This window comes from Falco naumanni, chromosome 1, assembly GCF_017639655.2.
Source record: "Falco naumanni isolate bFalNau1 chromosome 1, bFalNau1.pat, whole genome shotgun sequence".
NCBI classification, from domain to species: Eukaryota; Metazoa; Chordata; class Aves; order Falconiformes; family Falconidae; genus Falco; species Falco naumanni.
In genome coordinates, this window is record NC_054054.1 from 125,853,096 (window position 1) to 125,873,816 (window position 20,721).

Sequence of the window (20,721 nt, forward strand, 5' to 3'; positions counted from 1 at the left end):
GGGAGGACTCCCAGCACCTTCCATCCTGCCCTTGTTCCCCCTGCCCCAGGTCCCCATCCCCACGTGCAGCCCCAGGTGGTCACCTGAGAGTCGGAGACCTCGGAGGGCTTCTCCGTCAGGCTGCTGCTCTCGGCGGGGATCAGGTCGTTGTACTTGGTCACATCCTCGTCCGAGTAGTGGAGGCTGCCAGGGCTGGGCCGCGGCGGGGACCTTGGGGAGAGGCAGGTGCTCAGCGCAGATCCCCCCTCGGGGCTGTGCCATGTGGGGACGAGCCCAGCCGACCCCCTGGGCAGGCTCTGGGACCACCCATATGCTGTGCCAAGCTCCCCCTAAGGACCCTGCCTGTGGTCCACGGGCTCTCAGGCATCCCCAGCTTTTCAGGCTGGGGGGGCACCGGGCAGAACAGGGTCATCCCGCTGGGGTGCCAGCCCTCCCCAGCCCTGTGCCCATCCCATAGTGATTGCATGATGGAGGGATGGGCATAATGACTTAAAAAGCTCCCCCCCGCCCAGGGAACGGGCTGCAGCGGCAGGTCCCTACCGGGTGTAGATGCCATTTTTCCGGCAGAAGGAGTTCTTGACAGAGAGGCGCCGGTTGTTGAGCTCCAGGGCGGGGAAGCTGCCCTCATCCAGGCTCACCATCTCACCGTGGCTCAGAGCGGTCGCCTTGGAGCTGTTCCCTGGGGGACGGGATGCTGAGCCTCCCCCAGACCCTCCCCAGGCAGCACAGTCAGGGGGGGCCTGGACTCTGCACAGGGGGGCTGGGGAATGACCCAGGGAGGGTTGTGCTGGCTCCGCATTAGAGAGACCACAGCCTGGGGACGGCCACGAGGTGCCAGTCCCGGAGCAGCAGCCACGCATCAGCCCCGTGCCCAGCACCGCCAGCCGTGCCGAGCCTGCCTGCCTTGGCTCGCACCCTGACCTGCCCCATCGCCTCTGGCTCCCGGCTCAGCCGCTCTGTTTGCTTAATGAGGAGGTCTGGATTTTCCCCACAATTTGAGCCCTTGATACAGCTAAGAAAACAGAGCTGTGTTTGACTAATCCCAATGACCTCTGCTGAGCCCCCCAGGCTGTCCTGCCTCTGCAGCTGACAGTGGGACAAGTCACTTATTTAATCTTTAGCTCCCAGTGCTCTCTGGGAAGCCCACAGCATCTCTATCAGATGTCACTGGGTCCATGGAGGAGCCATGCCCCGAGGCAGGCAGGGAGGCAGGCTCCCACCACCCTATTCAGACCCAAAGGCAGGCAGGGAGGCCCCAGAGAGGCTGCTACGGGGTCAGGACGCTGCACCCCCTGGCTGGCACCTCAGAGGGTCCCATCACCACCCACTACATCCCCAGTGCTCACCTGAGTCTGACTTCTTGGCATACTTCTTGCTCTGCCCACGGATGATGAGCACGAAGACAAGCAGGAGAATGAAGATGAGCCCTACCAGGGCGATGACCACCAGGAACCACCACTCCTCGTAGAACGGGTTGGCTTTCTGGGCTGGGGCACAGCAGGGAGGATCAGAGGGGGACAAGCATGCAGGGCAAACCGGTATGGATGGGGAGCCCCGGCTGCAAGGCATGGGGTTGCCATGGGGAACTTTGTGAGACCTGGATCCATGTGAAGGAGTGGGTTAAAGGGGTGTGTGTGACAGGGGGCTTTGCAAGGGGAGTGCTGGCAGATGCTGCTGGCAGCAGGATGTGGGGCTCTGTAGGAGCCAGGCAGGGTTGGGGAGATGGGTTTCAGTGGTGGCCACAAGGACAGAGCAGCACTGGGACTCTCCCTCCAGCACAGGGGTACCAGCATCCCCCCAGAGACACCCACGTGCTGCCCCCCTGGCTACCTGACACGGAGGGAGAAGGCGTGCTGGGGGTCCCGTAGCCATAGTCGTTCACAGCGATGACACGGAAGTCATAGCTGACCCCCTGCTTCAGGATGTCCATGCTGAAGGTGTAGGAGGTCACTTCCTTGGGGATGTCTTTGATGAGGATATCCCAGAGTCCCTCATCTGGAAGAGAGGAGGAGCCTGGGAGAGGGCAACTGGCTCTGTGGGGCCCCCCAGGGCGAGAGGCTGATCCCCCCCACCCAGGAGCACCTGCCCTCTGCCCGCCCTCCCCTTCCAGCCCCGGCAGGCACTGAGCTCGCTCACTGCAGCATCATTAAAAAGCCCCAGTGATGCACATGCCTGATTGATCACCCGCCCTGGCCAAGGGCAATGCACCTCCCTGGAGACCTGCTGCCACCGCAGCCCCAGAGCACCCCTGGCAGCCCCACGGGCTCACGGGAGTGAGGGGTTTCCCTCCTGGGTGCTGCTCCCCGACACGACACGGGGAGTGGTACCCACCCCTGTTAGCGATCGATTGGGTTGTCTGAGCTGCGGTCTCTGTGGCAGGAGAAATCATTAACTTGGGGCTGCAGGAGAGAGCGGGGCCATGCCTGCTGGCTCCCTGCCGCGGGGACGGGGAGTCCCGGCTGCCAGCCCTGCCTGCACAGGAGCAGGGCCCTCCTGTTTTGGGATAACCTTGGTGCCCCTCGGCTCCCCCTTGCCCGGCTGGGGGAGCATCACAATTTCCATGCCTATGAAAGCAACAGCACCAATGAGTACTGCTCCGCAGCTCATCTGCCCCGCTCCATCACTCCCAGTCAACACCTGCTCGGCAGCACGGTCCTCGTGGACCGACACATGGCCAACACCCCGGGCACCCGGGTCCTAATCCCCAAGCCTGTCAGGTGGCCTGGGTGAGATCAGCACTCCCTGCCTCCGTTTCCCTTTTTCCTGAATCCAAGACACCACTGGTATGGGGGTGGGGGTGGAAAACAGAGAGGAGCTGCAGTACCTGAAGGACGGGCTTCGATAACGTATCTGGTGATGGGCCCTTGGCCGGGGTCCCCGCTTGACCAGTGGATGGTGATAGCTGAGCCGTAGCGGGAGATGAAGGGCTCACCAGGTGGGCCAGGGGCACCTGGGGACCCAGAGTGGAGCTTGTGGCGCGGGGGCACAAGCTGGCACGTGGCCATGCCGGCCCCAGTGGTACTGTGGGAACCGTCCCCACTGCATCTCCTCCCTTGCCCCCAGCACAGCATCCCACATGTCCCCCCTACCTTCCCCAGGCCCCGTGGTGATGTTTGCCTCAACGTTCGGCCCGTAGGCAAAGGTTTTGGCCCGGATCCGGAACCGGTATGTCACACCCTCTGCCAGGTCCTTCACCTTCATCCACAGTGGGCTGTTGCCCTTCACGTCCACTGTCACAATCTTACTGACACCTGCAGGGATGGAGGCTGAGCCGGGTCCTCCCCAGAGCCCCCCCCAGCTTCCCCTCATGTCCCAGCCATGTCCTCACCGTCCACGGGCATGCAGGGCTCATAGACCAGCCTGTAGCCCTCGAGGATGCCGTTGGGCAGCGGTGGTGGCTCCCAGGACACATTCACCGAGGTGGTGGTCAGCTCGCTGAACCGGATGGAGCCGGGGGCACTGGGAGCTGCGAGGGAGCAGAGCGGCCAGGGACAGCTCAGTGCTCCCAGGGGACACCCCCAGCACCAAGCCAGCCCCTCTCCCTGCCTCCTCCCTAACAGGGCCGGGGTACTTGCCATCACCATCTCACACCACCCTGGTGCCACCTGCCTGTGTCCCCATCCCCACCGCAGCAAAGACCCCGCCAGGCTCAAAGACCCCACACAGGGCTCAGGGAAAGAGCCTCCTTCTCCTTGTCTCTTCTCCCGAGACCTTCATCCTTCTCAAGTCTCAGGCAAGACCTTCATCTCCACGTGCCCCCAACCCACAGACCCTCCGGAGTGAGCCCAGGGCTGCTCTCTGCTTGGGACTGCAGCAGCAGGAGCCATGGTGCAGCTGGGATGAAGGGGCATCAGCCAGACATCACCAGAGCTGGACCCATGGAAAGACTTCCCTGTGCAGCCCAGGGGTGGGAGGGTGCTGAGCAAAGGGCTGGGGGGAGCCATGCCACGGGCCCCACCTGCCTGCTGCGTCCGCCCCTTGATGGGGGTGCTGCGGGGCCCGTCTCCCGCGGCGTTGAAGGCGGCGACGCTGACCCAGTAGGAGGTGTACCCCGTCAGATTCTTCAGCTTCACCCCATTCTCAGGCATGAAAAGTGTCTTCACCCGTGCGCTCTCGTTCTGGCGCTGGGCCTCCCAGAAGTGGATCTGCAGGAGGAGGAGGGAGCACGGAGACCTGGGCGATGCATGGATCCAGCACACCTCGCCTTCCCCAGGCCCTTTGCTTTGCTCAAACACCCCGTGCAGCTCTGCCTGCGTGGCTGGGGGCATGTCAGAGGGAAAGGAACTGCCTCTCCTCCAGGATGGCTCCAGACTGTGCTGGTCATCGGACACGACCCCCGCTCGCAGTAGGCTCAGGGCTCAGCATCGCTGCACTGCAGAGCAAGCACGCTCAGATGACCCTTGAGCTGTGCCTAATTCTCAAAGGACAGAGCCAAGCAGGAGGAACCACCACGGATGTGGTCAAGGAGGTGCCTAGAGCATGGGGATGGGCAGCCCGGCAGCACCCTGGATGTACGCCAGCTCCACCCGAGCACCACCTTGGGTGCACCCCAGCTGCACCCTGGCTCCATCCTGGCAGCACCCCAGATGCACCCTGACAGCACCCCAACTCCATCCCAGTTCCATCCTAGCTCCATCCTGGCTCCATCTCTGCAGCACGTGGAAGCACCTGGCTCCATCCCTGCTGCCCCCGGCTCCATCCCGGCTCCATCCCGGCTCCATCCCGGCTCCATCCCGGGGCCGACGGCGCCACCTGCCGTCCCGCGGCCGCTCGGCACCGGGCTGGGACACCCGGCACGTCCCCAGAATTCCTTCCCCAGCGACATGTATAGCATCTCCCAGGGCACCCAGCACCCCAAAGCGACACCCTACACCTCCCCAGGGCACCCAGCATCTCTCCAGATCCGACACCACACACAGCGTGTCCCAGGGGACACGGCAACATCCAATGACACTCAGCACCTCCCCAGGGCACCCTGTGCCCCCCCAGGAACCCAGCACCTTCCCAGCACACCCAGTGTCCCTCAGCCCCGGCTCCCTGCCAGCTCCCAGGTGACAGGGTGCGGGTACCTTGTAGCCCTGTATGTCCCCGTTCTGGCTCTCGGTGGGTGGTGGTTCCCAGGTGACATCCAGCTGGGTGGCTGTGGCTGCCTGTACCGCCACGTTCTGTGGCGCACCAGTTGGCACTGTGCCAAAGGAGGGGACAAGTGTCACAGCCCAGCTGAGACCAGGGAAGGGAAAGCCCCCCCCCCTCCCTTGATGCATTGGATGCGCTGCCTCGCCTTGGCACGAGCTGGGGGTACCAGGGCAGCAGAGCCCCCTCCCCACAGCTCCCAGCTGCCGGCAGCCCCTCGCACCACAAGGCCATGCCAGAAGACTCACCCGCTTCACCCACAAAGACCTCCTGAGGGGGGCTGGGGGGGCCCTCGCCCACAGCGTTGTACACGCTCATGCGGATCTCGTAGCGCCGGTGCTTGCTCAGGTCTGCGGGGGAAAGGGGAGAAGGGGTGAGCGGGTCCCTCCCTGCAGGCAGAGGGGTGGGGGTCCTGGCAGAGCCCCCTTTGCTGGGGAGGATGGGGGTGTCCCCAAGGAGCAACAGGAGCAGGTGGGCAGAGGTGTCCCGGGGCATTCAGCTCAGCCCGGTTCACCCCACAGCACAGGCAGGCGGAGGGAAGGACGCACAGGGGGTGGCAGCGAGGACACGGGTGGGGGAGCGGTGACTTACTGTGCAGCTCGTACTGGGTGAGGGACACCTCGCTGAGGTTGTGCACGGCGTAGATGGCTGGGCGGCATGGGGCAGGGAGAGCAGGCAGCTGGTTAGTCCCGCACGCAGCATGGCACCGGTGGGTCCCGCCACCAGGTACCCACCCCAGCATGCCTGCCCCCCCCAGCGTGGGCCAGGGGTCCCCTGCAAGGACCCTGTCACCCCCAGAGGCCAACGGGGCTGTCACAGCACTGAGGAGCCTTTCCATCCTCCAGCTCCATCCCCTGAATGGGACAATCTGGGTCTGGGCATGAGGGTTTCCTCAAGGGTCCAACCGCAGCTGAGAGCGGTGGACATGGCAAGGTCCTGTCTTGGGGTCTGCACTTGTCACGCATGTCCCTGCTGCCCCCAGAGTGATGTGACCCTGTTCCCTTTGGGGCCTGAGGACAGCAGCGCACCTGGACACACACAGCGGGATGTCACGCAGACACCCATGTTAGGTGCAGACACGTGGACACCCGCGCTACAGGGACACAGGGGCTGAGCACAGGGGGACATCACAGACGAGCATGCTAGGGACCACAGACCTGGTGGCACGAGGGGGCTGGTGGCAGCTCCACGGAGCACAGCCTGACCAGCTCCAGGCTGGTACCCAGGAGAGGACATGGAGCACAGGATGCTGCCGTGCCCCATCTTCCACCCACCACCACTGCGTCACCTGCCCAGCCACATGTCCCCAGGCGTGGCAGGGCCACAAGCACTCACGGGTGAGCTCGGCCCACGTGGTGCCGGGGCTGCCGATGCTGCGCAGGGTGAAGCCGCGCAGGCTGTCGTACACCAGCTCACGATAGCGGAGACGGAAACCCAGCAGGATCCCATTGATCTTGTCCTCGGCCGGGGGCTGCGTGGGGAGGGCAGTGAGGGGCTGCTCTGACCCAGGCTCCCTGACACCCCGAGATGGCTGTCCCTGGCACACCTCGGTGCCACCACGCAAGGCAGAGGGGACAGTTACCTGCCAGCGGATGAGCACTGATGTGGTGGTGTGTGGGGTGACGGAGAGGATGGTGGGGGCTTCCTCGGGGGCTGTGGGGGAGAAGCAGGTGGTGAGGCTCCAGAGATGCCCTGGGCACTGGAGGATGCCCAGGCCATGGGAGACACCCTCTGTCCCTGGTGCAGCCTGCGCTGACCCGCCTGCAGGGTGGTGAGCGACTCCGACTCCTCACTGTACTCGCTGTCCCCGATGTCATTCGTCGCCTTCACGCGGAACTTGTAGGAGGTGAAGGGCTTCAGCCTGCACGGGAGCAGAGCAGCATGGGGACAGTGAAGCCCCAGGTGAGCGCATGAGCCACCCTCCCTCCCACAGGGCACGCTGGCCAGTCTTCCCAACGCTGGTGCAAGCACTCCTCATCGGATGGGGAAACTGAGGCACAGGGAAACTGCCCAAAAGCAGAGCCCATCACCTCCCCGGCCCCCCATCACCCCACAGCATGGCTCGGGGCCGGCCCGTGCCTCACCGGTCCACGACGAAGGCGGTGGTGTTGCGGCTGACAGAGGCGGAGTGTAGTGCCCACTTGCCGTCGGGCAGCTCGCGGGTCTGCACAGTGTAGTAGCGGACGGGGGAGAGCCCGTCGCTGCCCGGCTCCCAGGAGAGCAGCACGCTGCGGGCTCGGACCTCCTCCTGCTGCGCCAGCGGCTTCCCGGGGGGCTGCGGGCGGTCTGGGAGAGGCGAGGGGCTGGGAGCGCTGCAGGCACGCCACGGGCATGCACAGCCCCCTGCCACGGGCTGGACCCCCCACCCCGTTACCTCTCTTCTCTGTAGTCACCACGAGGGCTTCGGCCGCCTCACCCCAGCCCTTGCGGGTCTGTGCCGCGATGCGGAAGAGGTAGGTGGCCTCGGGCTGGAGGCCGGTGGCTGTGTACTGCCGGGCGCTGGGCTCCAGCACCTCCACGGCGGCTGCATTGACCGTGGTGGTGTTGAGGCGGTGGGTGACCTGGTACGCTGCGGGGAAGGGAGCGGCACGGTGGGGCTGGCAGAGGGGACACCGTCTTGGCCTCCCCCTGTGCATGCCTTCCTCCTCCATCCCTGCCCACGCACGGGGCCAGCAACAAGGGGGTTTGGGGGGTTTTGGCTCCCTGCACTGGGAGCTCACACACAGCCAGGGACCCAACGCAGCCCGCTGAGCGGGGAGACCCCAGCCCTGGGGGCAACGGGCACCACAATGCTCAGGGGATCTCAGGGAGCTGGTCTCTGCCTCCCTGTGTGGATCCGTGGTCCCATGGGACCTCTGCACCCCTCTGCAGAGCATCCTGGCATGGCACAATCAGGATGGCTCCCCACATACCCAGGATGATGCCATTGGGTGCTGCGGGCGGCTGCCAGATGAGCCGCACCAAGGTGGTCCTCACTTCAGGGAAGAGGATCCCCACGGGGGGGCCGGGCACTGGAGGGAGGAGAGATGGGGTTCACCAGGGAGTGCACAAGTGCACAGAAAGCGCCAGTTCCCATCCCACAGGAATAGGAGCCCTGGGTGTCCTGGTCAGGGGGGAGAGGGATTGCCCCAGTGACCTGGGATGGGATGGGATGGCCTTAGGCACCCAGGGGACCTCCAGCCCACTCAGGTCTCTCTGCCCATCCAGGAGCTGTTACCCACCGTCATCCAGTGTCCGCTCGAGTATGGGAGGCCGGCTGGGCACGCCGTCACCGATCCTGGTGAAGGCCAGCACACGGATCTCGTACAGCGTGTATTTACCCAGCCCGGTCATCTGGGCACTGCGGGAGGCATTGCCCTCCGCCAGCCAGAACCGGGCACGCGCATCCGAGTCCTTCTCCTTGTACATCACCTGCAAGAGACCCCGCGTGACATGGCCGGGCAGGGCCACAGCCCCAGGACGGAGCACCGTGGCAAAGGCCAGCACCAGATGGGCACCATCTCTTGGATGTGGCACAACAAGGGACCTGGCAGCCTGCAGGGCGATTCCTCCCCGGGAGAGCCATGCTTCCCAGGTTTGCACGATGCTGCCATGATGCAGGGCTGCTGGCAGGCAGAGCCACAGCACCAGGGCTGTGGTCGGAGCTCACCTTGTAGCCCAGGATGAGGCCATTGCAGTCTGCCTCAGGGATGTCGCTCCATCGGACCAGCATGCTGCTGGAGGAGGTGGCCAGCGCTGACACGTTGCTGGGGCCAGAGGAGGGCACTGGAGGGGGCGGTGAGGGGAGGAGTGTCAGTGGCCAGATCCAGCCGGGGTGGGTGCCCGGCACTGCAGGGTGGGCAGCGGTACCTGACTCCCGGGTGCGTCCCACCACCGAGTGGCTCCAGGGCCCCGAGCCGATGGCATTGAAGGCTTGGACCTGCACGCGGTACTCGGTCCACTCCTCCAGGTCCTCGATGGTGTACTCCCGCTCCACACGGTCATGGATGACGTGCACCGCTGCCTGCCCTCGCCCGTCCGAGCGCACGTAGCGGATCCTGTAGCCCACTGAGTCGGGGTTCCCGTTGTACTCCCGCTCCAGGAGGGGCTGGCCCCAGCCCACAGAAACAGACACCATCACTCCTGATGTCCTGCAGCCACCCAGCTCCATCCCCCTTCAGGTCACCACCCCTCCACCGGCCCTGCACCCAGAGACACAGACACCCCCGCATCATGGTGTCCCCCCCCCTCACCATCCAGCGCAGCCACAGGCTGGTCTCGCTGGCTGTCCTCAGGGTGACGTTAGCAGGTGCCATGTCCGGGGGGGCCTGCAGGGTCTGGATCCTCCGGGAGGGCAGACTAGGGGGGCTGGTGCCCACGATGTTCACCTGCCGCATGCGGAAACTGAGAGAGGAAAGTGGGGAGTCACCATGGGGGGTGAGGGCTCCAGTCCCCCGGGGAGGATGGCACAGCACCGTCCTGGCCACTCGCCTGTAGTAGGTGAAGGGCTTCAGGTTGGGCACCTCCATGGAGCGGGCATCGGGCTCGTTAGCCAGCTGGTGGATGAGCCCCCACTCCTCGGCCTCGCCGCTCTGGCCCACCTGTGGGACGGGAGTGGGGTGAGCTGCTCCCCTGGCACCCCCTCACCACCCCCTGGAGCCACCCCATACCTGTGCCTCCACCTGCCAGCGGGAGATGGAGGTTTTGCCATCGTAGCCCGGGCGAAACTGGAGGGTGACAGAGCGGGGTCCAATGTTGGAGATGCCCAGGTTGGTGGGGGCACCGGGGAGCTCTGCAGGGAGAGAGGAGGATGGGAGGCACCGGCCGCTCACCCCCAGCACCACCGGCAGCCTGGCAGCATCCCTGTGCTGCCGCGCTCACCTGGTGGCACCCCCGAGGAGATGGTGGAGGAGGAGACCTGGCCCTGGCCCTTGGAGGTCATGGCAGCCACCTCGATGGTGTAGGTGGTGAGGGCGGTGAGGCCGGTGACGCGGTACTCCAGGGTGACATTGGGCAGGTAATGGGTGACCCGTGTGTTGGTGCGGTTGTACTCCTCCCAGGAGATCCGGTAGCCTGAAAGCACTCCACGTTGTCAGCCCCCCTCATCCCCCACCCTGGGGAGCTGAGTGGGGCTGGGGGAGATGCTGCAGGGCAGGAAGGGGGCCGATGTGGGAGCTGGGTACCCACCAGTCCTCCCTTACCTGTCAGGATGCCGTTCTTCTCCAGTGGTTCCTGCCAGCTGACCTTCAGGGACGTGTCCAGGATGTCACTGAAGCTGAGATGTCCCACGGGACCAGGCACTGCCCAAAGACACCCAGGGGCTCAGCACGCAGCCACGCGCCCAAGGGCAGGAGCCCTCGACACCCACGGGACCCCTGCAAGGAGCGAGCGTGGAGGGGGCTCCCCAGGGACTGGCAGCACCACCATTCCACATCCCCACCGGCAGCACCAGTGGGACCAAGTCCCCCATCTCGGGGCTGCTCCCACCCTCCCCAGGAGCCGCACATGGGCAGGGGGCATCCCGCGGGAACGCAGAGCCTCCCCGTACCATCCTCGTGGGTGCGCACCAGCTGGGGGGGGCTGCGCGGGCCGTCCCCCGGTGTGGTGAAGCACAGCACCGAGGTGAAGTACTCGGTGAATTTCCGCAGCCCCGCCACGTAGCCCACGTGGATGCTGTCCTGGAAGTTGGGCCGCACTGTCACCACCGCCGCCTCCTCCTCGTGCTCCGGCTCCCAGGCGATGAGCTGCGGGAAGAAGGAGCTGGGACAAGGATGCTGGGTACCAGCGTCCCCACCGCCCGCATCAGTACTACAAACACCATCCTCCAGGCACCTCCAGCCTCCTCTTATTTATTCAGAGTTGATTAAATATCAATTAACAGTGCAGGGAACACTTGATGCCTTTAACCATGCGTGTTTACCCGTAAGAGCCGATACGGAGCGTGCGCTTTGTGATTAACTCCCATTGATAACGACGCGTAATCGCCCACTCACCCACATTTAGGAGGGATGTTTGGGCATTTAATTGGTATTGTGCAAGATAGCCTATAGCAACTTAATTAAATACTAATTAGGCCCTAAAAATACTAATCAAAAATACTAAGTGGCATTTAATAAGAATGTTAAATATCCTACTTGCTCTGGTTATCTCATTCAGCGGCAATTAAATTCCTGAACTTCTTTTGAGTGGATTAAGAAACAAGTTTAATGTTTTAATTCAATTTCATTAATGTAAATTCTAATTAATTGCAATTTGGAATTAATTACAGAGCATGGAAGACTCCAAACCCATGCAAGTGTTAAATCTCAGTAAATATTATTTTAACAGTCAGGCTGGGAGGAGGAGTCAAGCCAATTTGTGGAGGCTGGCCGACGAGTTTCCCCAGCCCTGGCTGCCCTGTTTTTGGGGAGACCCATGGCAATCACCCCTTACCTTGTACCCCTGGTTGATGCCGTTGATGAACTGGGGGCTGGGGGGGTTCCAGGTGAAGCGGATGGTGGTGGAGTTGGTGGCCTCAGTCTGCACGTTCCCCGGAGGCACCGTGGGGACTGCCGGGAGGAAGGGATGGCTTGCAGCAACTCCAGCTCCATAGGGTCGCCTTCATCAGCTAGGTAGCAGCACCCCAGGAGCATAGGCACCCACAGCGGGGAGCACCCCAGGCACCCAGGATGGTGCCCCAAGATGCCCCTGGCTCTGCAGCCCCTGATCACCCCTCCCCAGCAGGTCCCAGTCCTCCTAGGATCCTCACACCCATCCTCCTGCCACCCATCCCCATCATCCCCACGGCACAGCCTGTCACCGCTGCGGTGAACACCAAGCCCCTGCGCCTGCCTACCTCCCTGCAGAGTCCACTCGGTCACCTTCATGCTATACACCCCCAGGCCAGCGCTGTTGTATGCCGCCACCTCGATCTCATAGTTGGTCCAGATGATGAGGTCCTCCAGGAGTAGGTTGTTGACGTCGGCATTGGTGATGTTCTTGAACTGGTAGCCCACAGGCAGCCCAGCCAGGCAGTATCTGGGGACCAGCTGCTGTCAGAGCTGCCAGTGTCCCCACCAGTGCCCTGGGATGCTGGGAATGGGATGCCTGTGTTCCCCCACCCGTGCCTACCGGATGATGTAACCCTTGAGGACACCGTTCTGGTGGCTCTCGGGGGGCGGCTGCCACTGGATCATGATGGACTGGTTGGTGCGGCCGCTGGCGATGACGTTCTGAGGGGGTGCGGAGGGGGGCTCCTCGGGCAGGGACACCCTGTGAGGGACAAGGCAGGAGTGAGCACCCAGGGCCGCCGGCTCCCCCAGGACCCCTGGCTGCAGCTCACCTCTCCGTGTCCTTGCTGAACTGCCCCCTGCCCACGTCGTTCACGGCGCAGAGGCGGAACTGGTAGGACCGAGCAGGGACCAAGCCCCGCACCGCCACCGATGTTGACTCGGGGTCCACACTGGCCAGCAGCACAGTCCAGGGCGCATCTGCATGGGGAGAGGGGGGAAGTGGGGTGGAAGAGCTGACCTGCAGGGTGCTGGGGTCCCCTGTCCAGCTAATGAGCCCCGGTGTCCCCAAACTCCCCGCAGCATCCCCTTGTGCACTGCCCTGGGGTGATGCTGGAGACTGGACTTTGCCCAGTGCCAGCCTCGCCGGGACCAGCGGGGCCGGGGAGGTGGGAGCAGCCTCTTACTGTTCTCGGAGACCTCCACAACGTAGCGGAGCAGGGGGCTGTTGCCGTCGAAGGGCTTGGCCCAGGTAAGGTTGATGGCCCGTTTCTCCAGGGGGCTGAGGGTGGCCACGGGGCTCTCAGGGGCGTGGGGGAGCTGCCTGGACACGGGGGTTAGGGAGGGGGCAGTTAGGGAGGGAGCACAGCCCCGGCGCGGGGTGCCGGCAGGGATGAAGGGGTGTCTCACCGGACACGGAGGTGGGCACTGCGTGAATCGTTGCCCCCGGCTGAGACCACCTTGCAGGTGTAGGTGCCGATGTCACCCGACCAGGTCTGGGAGATGTGGAGGCTGCCCGTCTTGTCCAGGCGCACCCTCGGGCCGCTCTCCGGGCTCAGCGGTGCCCCATCCTTCTCCCAGATGTACCTGTGCGGGGGGGCACAGACCTGAGCCCTGAAGCACCCTGAAGCTCCCCACAAGAAGAGGGGACCGGGGTCCCACCGGCGCGCCGGGCTCCCCGCGCACAGGGCACCAGGTGGCACTGCAGGACCACCAGCACAGGGCTGGGGATGGAGCCCCCCCCCTGCCCGCTCCTCCCCAGGCAGGCAGCGGTGACAGCAGGCAAGCAGCCTGGGGGTGCCTGCACCCCCCGAGCCTCCCAGCCCCGTAGCACGCACCTGACATCCACACTGGGGTCGTGGGTGACCCCACAGCTCATGACAGCCTTGGTCCCTTTGATGACACTCTGGTCCTGCGGCGGGTCGGTGATACGTGTCCTTGCTGCAGGGGGGCAGAATGAGCCACCAGCACTGCCCGGAGGGCTGTGGGGGTGGCATCGGCAAGGCCAGCCCCAGTTCGCACCCACACAAACCAACCAGCCACACGCCAAAGCCCATTCCTGGCACCCCCAGAGAGCTCCATCCCACGCCACGCACGGTGGGAGGCAGCACCCAGCCACCCACGGAGCTGGGCAGGGTCCACCCTGCACCATGCGCCCGGCAAGGCGGCGGACAGAGTCCAGCTGCCACAGAGCTGGGTGACACTGGCACTCTGGCGGGTGCCTTACCCCAGACAACCAGGTCGGCAGATGCTTCATCCACGCCACGGGAGTTGGTGGCCAGGCACGTGTAGGTGCCGGCGTCAGCGAGGTGCGCAGGGCTGATGAGCAGGCTGCCCGACTCCAGCAAGGTGAAACGTGGCAGCTGCACCGAGCCGCTGGCCAGGATCCGCTCCCCTGGGTGACACGGGGAACCCCATCAGCTCCCACCACCCCAGCCATCGGCCAAGACTGGTGGCCGTGAGCCTGGTGGGCCATGGAGCTCAGAGCCACAAGCCCTGGGGCCGTGTGGGCAGGCAGGGATGGGCAGGGCAGGGACAATGCTTGGAGGGCAGGCTTGCCCACCCCCCAGTGCCCCCAGTCCCTTTATACCTTTCTGCCACGTGATGGCCGGGCGTGGAGCCCCCGAGGTCTCGCAGTTGAGGATTACAGACATGCCATCAATCACCGTGCTGTCCTGAGGACCCCTGGTGATGTTGGGAGCGATGCCTGTGGGGCAGAGAGATGCACAGCCTCCCCTGAAGCCCTTCCCAGTGCCCAGCCCAGAACTGACCCATTCCCAGGGCATGGGGGGGTCCCATGCCCACAGGAGGGTTTCCTGGGGTCCCCAAGCCCCCTGTGGAGCCCAGCCAGGGGGTCCCAGGCACATCCCGGGCTCCAGGGCGGGCGGGGGCTGGCACCTACTGGTCACGGCCAGGTACGTGGTGGTCTGCACCTCGCCAGCCGCATTGCGGGCGAAGCACTGGAACATGCCGGTGTCGTCGGGGACCAGCCCGCTGATCTGCAGGCTGCCATCTGCCAGGAGCTGGAAGCGGGACAGCTTCTCCAGGTGGATGAGGGCAGCGTCCTTGTACCAGGCCATCTCGGGGGGGGGCACGCCTGCAAAGCCCAGGGCCACGTCAGGCATAGGGCTGTGGCGGCACAGGGGGGGCAGCTGGGGAGCAGCTCACCTTTGGCTTGGCAGGGGATGGCCACCACCTTCTCCATCTCGGCTGTGATGTGCCTCTCCGGCTCCTTGATGAACTGTGGTGGCTCTGCAAAGGGAAGCACAGCAATGGGCAGGGGCTTGCGTTGGAGCCGGGGTCCTCTGGCCCCACTGTCCAAACACCCCCAGTGACTCCTGCCTGTCATTTCCCACCTCAGCCCCAGGGCTGAGGCTGCCCCAGCTCGCTGCACACATGGTTTGGGCTGCCTGCAGCCAGGTCCTCACCCAGGACAGAGAGGTAGGCGCCCTCAGCCACGGCGGGCACGCTGCTGCTGCGGAGCACAGCCTCGCACTCGTAGTAGCCGCTGTCACTCAGCACGGGGTTGAGGATGGTGAGCCGGCGGCTGTAGTCACTGATGCCACTGGAGAGGGGCACCCCATCCTTCTTCCAGATGATGTGCAGCTTGATCAGTGGCCTGGGGAGCCCAGGAGCATGTCAAGAGCCAACCCCAGCCCCCATAGAGCCCCCCCACCTCCCTCCATCCCGGAGTCATGGTGGGAAGGGACCTGAGGACATCCAGCCCTAGGGCTGGGTGATGCCAATGGGGAGATCCCCCATCCCCATCCTGCTACTCACCTGGCATTGGCCACGCACTCCATCGTCACCTCTGAGGTCCCGGCCACCACACTGGTGTTCCTGGGTGGGACAATGATGGTAGGCGCGATGGGATCAGCCGGGCCACCCACATCTGGGGAAGGAGGCCAGAGGGACGGACATCAGCACCCCCTGTTCACCCCCAGGTACCCCAGCTCCCAGCGAGGCTGACAGGCACCCAAAGCCTTGTGCCTGCCCTGCCTGACATGGAGGTGACAAAGGTGGCAGGGACCAAAGGTCCATGGATTCTGCTCTCCCATGGGTAGGAAGGGCAGGTCCAGCCCATCACCTTGGCATCAGGGTGCCTTCATAGCTCTCTCTAAGTCCCCTCCTCCTGCGGGAGCCCACAGGACCAGCCTGGCCCCCAGCCTGCACGGCAGCACCGGCTGGCCGGGAGGAGGGAGAAGGGGAGTATATAAAGCAAAATGATTGCAACAATAAAAAACCCTCATGTAGGCGCTGTAAAAATGCGATCAGCTTGAAAGCTGCTGATATAGCTGAATCCATAAACATGGGCTCCAGGTTGTTTATTGCGCACCAGGACGCTGAGGTACAGAAAAACAGATTAATGGGGCAGGAGGGGAAGGGGGACAGGCAGAGCCCTCTGCAGAAAGGGATAAACCCCTCCACGGAGCAGCGGGAGGGGAGATGGGATGAGTACCCACAGGACTGATGCCACTTTGGGGCAGCTTCTCTGAGATGGGCTGTCACCACCTGAACAGGGGCCAGGGGACCCTCGGCCAGGTCCTGCAGGGTCCCAGGGGACTGGAGGGATGGAGGGGCCACAGGGGTGTCCCCCAGGCAGGGGCTGATCTGGAGCAACATGGGCTGGGAGGGGAACGTGGGCAGGAGTGGGGCAGGGTGTCCTGCCGCAAAGCTGCTCCCGGTGGGGCTCCATCGCACCATCCCATCCCGCAGACTGGTCCCGGGGCACGGCCGGATCCAGCCCCGGCAGCAGGGATGGAGCGGGAGGCTCTGCCCGTGATACAATTAGCGCCTGCAACACAGCCCGAAGTGCCTAAATAAATTTTGAGGCGGCTGAACTGTTAAATCAGCAGAAGCCGGAGCCTCTGAAGAGATTTACTGCAAATTAAACTTGGGGGTGAGCCAGGCAGCGCAGGGGGAGTGGGACCAGGGGGCAATGCCCCCCGCACTCACTGGCCACGGTCAGCGTGATGGGCTGGCTCGTCTTGTTGTCCCCGTTCTTGTCATTCACCGCCTGCACGTAGTAACGCCCTGCGTCCGGGGCCACCGTGGAGAGGATGACGAGGGTGTTCTCCAGCGTGATGGCTCTGTGGGGACGAGTGGGTGGCATGAGATGCGGATGCAAACCCAATGGGGACACTGATGCAGCGAGTTGGAACCCTTGCTCCCCCACTCAGCACCCACACCAGCCTTGGGGCACCCACATGGGACAGGCAGGACCCCCAGCCTTCCTCCTGCCTGCCCCAGGAACCGGCCACCAGCCCCGCCCGGGGCTCTGCACAGCCACTGGCCCCAGACGGTGCCGGGACCGAGCCCCACACCCCACCCCGTGCCAAGCAGCGCACATCGGACACTGCAGATTAATAGGACTTTTTTTTTATTATTATTATGATTATTTTTTATGGAACGATCTAATCTGCTGGAAACATAAAATGGTTTGGGGAACATATTTTTTACCATTAAATATGAGATAAAGGAGTTTTATCTCCTCAATCCTGCTTTGCAAATGGAAAGGAGACCAGTTCAATTCCTGCATAATGCGGGTTACAAATTCAATTCCCCTACACTGTGTCTGCCAGCACCAGGCTCACTGCTCTGACAGCACCGGGGGCTGCCATGGCCCCACTGGGACCCCTCGCACACATGCGTGTGCCATGCCCACCCCCATCTCACCAGCTGCTGGCCCAGCACATGCTGCACCCCTTTCACTCACTTTCCTCCCTCTTATTTTCATTTTTTAAAAAATTCATTCCCCCAGTGACAGAGCCATTAGTTGCCAATTCTGTCTCCGGGTTTTAGCATGATGTGCTCAAGACATCTGTTAAACATCCTTATTGCAAGGACAACGGCAGCCAAGGGAAACGCAGCCCGCCGCCCGGACGCTGGGGGGATGCCGGGGGGATGCCGGGGGGATGCCGGGGGTACTCACATGCGGCTGCTGGGGGAGATCTTCCGGCCCTCACGAAACCAGGTGACCTGCGGCTGGGGGAAGCTGGCGATGCGGGGCGCACGGATGACAGCCGCCTCCCCATGGGACACGCTCTGCTGTGTCTCGCTGTCCTCGAAGCTCCCCATGTCTGCAAAATGTGCAGGAGAACCATGTCAGAGGCTGGGGAGGGGCCAGCAGCACACCTGGGGACCCAGCAGGATCCAGCCCCGGGTCTGGCTGGGGAGCAGGCTGGAGGCCATGGGGATGGGCTCCCCCAGGGGGTGCGGAGGGGCTGCCCTGGAGTCTGCTCTCTGCTCCCCTCCTCAGCTGGGGTGGCTTGGCTGGCACAGGGCATGGGATGGTGGTGGGGCAGCTCAGCCCCATCCAGAGCAGCACTGCATGCCCGGGGCTGTGCTCCCACCAGGATCCACCCCTGCAGTACCCAGAGCTGCACAGGCCCATCACCTGCACGCCAGCCTGGGGAACCCTGCCCCTGTGTCCCCCACCAAAGGTGGGGTGCAGACACAGTGAGGCGGGCTCAGTCCCAGAGCTCCCCAGCACCTCTCCCTGCCCCAACAGAGTGCCCAGTGCCGGGAGCAGCCCAGCACGATCTTGCTCTGTGGGCCAGGATGGGGCATCCGCTGCCTCTGTCCTGCCCAGCTGCTTGCAGGCTGGAAGTGCACAGCAGTTGAGGAAAGCAGAGTGAAGCAGGGTGCATGGAGAAGGGGGGGCAAGGGATTTTTATTGACTTCCCTTAATTGCTGTAATTAAAAACATGTAAAGAATCTTTTTTTAACGACTTTGCCATTATCATTAGTTGTTAGCACAGCTGCCTTATTAATTTCTCATTAGCTCCCTGATTTGTCATTGCTTCCTAGGAAGGCTTTTAAGGGGATGGGATTGGGGACATCCTGGAGAGAAGGGGTGATGGAGAGGGGCAGGTCCCCTGAGGCACAGAGCCAGCGTCCCGAGCCTCAGCACCCTCCTGTCCTGCTTAACCCCCCCCATGGTGCCTCTGCATCACCCCCCAGCGCAGACCCCGAGGTCTGGCCCATCCCGCTTGGACCTGCTCATTCCCAGGATCCATGCCCAGCCATGGCAGCAGCACCCAGGACCGAGCTGCCCCCCCAGCTGCCCCTTCCCCTGCGCTGATGGACGCAGCCACCCGGCCCCATGTGCTCCTGTTTGCTTTCGGAAACAATTACCAACGGTGTTTGCTTTCAGCGCTCCACGCAGGAGAAGCGGGGCTGCTTTCATGCTGCAAAGTGTTTCAGCATCCCTAAAGCCAGAGCCACCCACCCAGATAGGTGCTGTGGGTTTCCCAGCCCTGGTGCTCTCTGCCTGCACCCTGGGGTACCCCCCTGCACCCCAACCACCACAGCCTGACCGGGCAGCAGAGGCAGCAACAGCCCTGTCCCTGCCAGCATCGCCCTAGGGGTGCTCCGGACACGTGTGTGCTGGCCATGGGCTGCACCAGTGCCAAAGCTGTCCCCAGTGCTGGGGAGCTGGGTGTCCCCAGTGCTGGGGAGCTGGGTGTCCCCAGCCGGTCCCCCGCTGAGCGGGGCTGTCACTTACAGGCCACCTGCACCTCGGTCTGGCGCTGCAGCAGGGCTCCCATCCGGTTGCGGACAATGCAGCGATAGAAGCCGGCATGTGTGCGGTCCAGCGACGTGATCATGTACCTGCAGGAGAGAGGATCCACCTCAGTGGTGGTGGGGACATCCAAGTCACCATCACCACCCCCGGAGAGGCTGGAGGTCCTACGTAACCCCCCATTTACTGCTGGGCAGCAACTCCTGCACCAGGTGCTGGGTCCTTCCCCAAAAGCGGCTGCAAGAGGTGTGTGTCCGTGCATGTATGTGCATGTCTGTGCAGGCATGTTTGTGTGCACACACACACGTGTGCACGCTGGGGAGACAACAGTGTCCCTCACTGCTGCATAGGGACTCATGGCCACGCACACAGAAGGTGCTTTCGCTTCACCACGCACATGGCATGAGCCAGTGCTGTCACCCACCCGGTGCTGGGGGTGTGTGTGTTGATGGTGACTCAGTGGCGTGAGCAGGAGGCACTAGGCAAGTGGCTTCAAGCTGTCAAAGGTGGAGGCAGCTGCTGGGGACCTGGTACCCACTGTCCTGACCCCTGTGCCAAGCCCCACACCGAGCCCCAGTGGTGTGTGGCGGAGGGACACAGGGGTCTGCTGGTGTCACACAGCCTTGGACCCATGAGCAGCTGATCCCAGCACCGCTCCGATTAGTCAGACAGAACTGCCTTATCATCCCAGCGCCTGCTCTTATCAGCTGCCACCACTAGCAGCTGATAAGCAGATAAAGGAAATAACCGTGTCTCAAATCGCCCACAGCTCCCAAGCATTGTCCCCATCCCCAAGCCGGACCGCACTGCCACCAGACCTCCCCGAGCAGTCCCCCCCCAACAAGGGATGCAAGCAATCCTGCAATCCTGCTCCATCACCCCCCAGAATAGGCTGGATGCCCCTGGCCTCAGCCTTGCAGATGGGCAAAGCTCTGGGGAGATGGGCAGGTGCTGCAGCATCGCCTCCCCTGATGGGGAGCACTCCGAGATAAAGCAGAAAGGGAATAAATAAGCTCAACCCCCCCTTGCCCAAAATCTAATCTTGCATTAGAACATGCTGCGGGCTATTTCATCACAGCTTTATTTGTTCTTTTGATAACCAAGCGTAAATTAAACTTTCGTAAGACAGAAGGAACATGTCCCCTCTGCCAGGAAGTGCAGCAGGCCCCTGTGCCCACCTCCCCAGCATGGGAGATAGGTCTGGGGACATGAGGCTCCTGCTTTGCCTGGTGGCACCACCCAGCCAAGGTAGGCACAGCAGGGCTGGCATCAAACCCACTGCCACCACCCACCCACGCGGTGTGCTGGGGGTCACCCACCCCTGCGGGAGAAAGGAGTTCCCCCTTTGGGAACGAGTCCTTGAGTGTCACAACTGATATTTAAAACTGATCCCCAGAGGCTTTAAATAAGATATTTCAATTCCACAGAGCTGTCAGGAACTGATGCAGACACCAGGAATAATGGGCTCACTCTCCTTGTGGTGTCCTCGTTAATAAATTACACGCACACATCGCGACTCCTGAACACACACACGCATGGCAGTGGACGGGCAGATGGATGCTTGCGGACGCTCACCCCGGCTCAGCAGCAGAGGGG

The 20,721-nt window shown here is 63.2% G+C and overlaps 1 protein-coding gene across 2 annotated transcripts in view; it reads right to left on the bottom strand.

Annotated features, from left to right (window-relative positions):
• Window positions 1–20,721, bottom strand: part of SDK2 (sidekick cell adhesion molecule 2) — a 50,681-nt gene that overhangs the window by 2,414 nt on the left and 27,546 nt on the right. The window contains exons 3-44 of one of the 2 annotated variants that reach the window (XM_040582102.1): window positions 19,108–19,214; window positions 17,533–17,680; window positions 16,557–16,690; window positions 15,381–15,492; window positions 15,029–15,219; window positions 14,769–14,852; window positions 14,503–14,697; window positions 14,191–14,307; window positions 13,828–13,995; window positions 13,439–13,541; window positions 13,011–13,187; window positions 12,788–12,924; window positions 12,434–12,581; window positions 12,223–12,363; window positions 11,948–12,129; window positions 11,545–11,660; window positions 10,661–10,856; window positions 10,314–10,412; window positions 9,994–10,185; window positions 9,783–9,904; window positions 9,604–9,713; window positions 9,366–9,516; window positions 8,983–9,220; window positions 8,783–8,898; window positions 8,355–8,544; window positions 8,046–8,144; window positions 7,508–7,702; window positions 7,218–7,419; window positions 6,891–6,994; window positions 6,716–6,786; window positions 6,469–6,604; window positions 5,725–5,781; window positions 5,382–5,483; window positions 5,070–5,185; window positions 3,959–4,145; window positions 3,329–3,466; window positions 3,090–3,251; window positions 2,825–2,950; window positions 1,831–1,995; window positions 1,347–1,487; window positions 541–760; window positions 84–210 (exon numbers count right to left, since the gene is read on the bottom strand). In XM_040582102.1, coding sequence (XP_040438036.1) covers window positions 84–210; window positions 541–760; window positions 1,347–1,487; window positions 1,831–1,995; window positions 2,825–2,950; window positions 3,090–3,251; window positions 3,329–3,466; window positions 3,959–4,145; window positions 5,070–5,185; window positions 5,382–5,483; window positions 5,725–5,781; window positions 6,469–6,604; window positions 6,716–6,786; window positions 6,891–6,994; window positions 7,218–7,419; window positions 7,508–7,702; window positions 8,046–8,144; window positions 8,355–8,544; window positions 8,783–8,898; window positions 8,983–9,220; window positions 9,366–9,516; window positions 9,604–9,713; window positions 9,783–9,904; window positions 9,994–10,185; window positions 10,314–10,412; window positions 10,661–10,856; window positions 11,545–11,660; window positions 11,948–12,129; window positions 12,223–12,363; window positions 12,434–12,581; window positions 12,788–12,924; window positions 13,011–13,187; window positions 13,439–13,541; window positions 13,828–13,995; window positions 14,191–14,307; window positions 14,503–14,697; window positions 14,769–14,852; window positions 15,029–15,219; window positions 15,381–15,492; window positions 16,557–16,690; window positions 17,533–17,680; window positions 19,108–19,214 — 6,022 coding nt within the window. The remainder of the gene's footprint in view (window positions 1–83; window positions 211–540; window positions 761–1,346; window positions 1,488–1,830; window positions 1,996–2,824; window positions 2,951–3,089; window positions 3,252–3,328; window positions 3,467–3,958; window positions 4,146–5,069; window positions 5,186–5,381; window positions 5,484–5,724; window positions 5,782–6,468; window positions 6,605–6,715; window positions 6,787–6,890; window positions 6,995–7,217; window positions 7,420–7,507; window positions 7,703–8,045; window positions 8,145–8,354; window positions 8,545–8,782; window positions 8,899–8,982; window positions 9,221–9,365; window positions 9,517–9,603; window positions 9,714–9,782; window positions 9,905–9,993; window positions 10,186–10,313; window positions 10,413–10,660; window positions 10,857–11,544; window positions 11,661–11,947; window positions 12,130–12,222; window positions 12,364–12,433; window positions 12,582–12,787; window positions 12,925–13,010; window positions 13,188–13,438; window positions 13,542–13,827; window positions 13,996–14,190; window positions 14,308–14,502; window positions 14,698–14,768; window positions 14,853–15,028; window positions 15,220–15,380; window positions 15,493–16,556; window positions 16,691–17,532; window positions 17,681–19,107; window positions 19,215–20,721) is intronic. The other variant, XM_040582103.1, reaches the window with a different exon arrangement.